This window comes from Fulmarus glacialis, unplaced genomic scaffold (genome assembly GCF_000690835.1).
Source record: "Fulmarus glacialis isolate BGI_N327 unplaced genomic scaffold, ASM69083v1 scaffold18491, whole genome shotgun sequence".
Lineage (NCBI taxonomy): Eukaryota > Metazoa > Chordata > Aves > Procellariiformes > Procellariidae > Fulmarus > Fulmarus glacialis.
Window position 1 is genome coordinate 1 of NW_009194881.1, and position 264 is coordinate 264.

General features: G+C 66.7%; 1 protein-coding gene across 1 annotated transcript in view; it reads left to right on the forward strand.

Annotated features, from left to right (window-relative positions):
• Window positions 1-19: 19 nt before the first annotated feature.
• Window positions 20-264, forward strand: part of MLST8 (MTOR associated protein, LST8 homolog (S. cerevisiae)) — a gene marked incomplete at its 5' end in the record, with an annotated part of 4,456 nt that continues 4,211 nt past the window's right edge. The window contains one exon of the mRNA XM_009587921.1: window positions 20-262. Coding sequence (XP_009586216.1) covers window positions 20-262 — 243 coding nt within the window. The remainder of the gene's footprint in view (window positions 263-264) is intronic.

Below are 264 nucleotides of genomic sequence, written 5' to 3' on the forward strand. Positions count from 1 at the left end.
CACGCCAGGTGCGGGCGGGGGGACGTTGGCCATCCTCTGCCCGGTCGTTGCTGCAGGCTACCAGCACATCCGCATGTACGACCTCAACTCCAACAACCCCAACCCCGTCATTAACTACGACGGCGTGAGCAAGAACATCACCTCCGTGGGCTTCCACGAGGACGGGCGGTGGATGTACACGGGCGGGGAGGACTGCATGGCCAGGATCTGGGACCTGAGGTGTGCAGAGGCAGCGGGCTCCCCCTCCGGCAGCGCCCCCGAGGC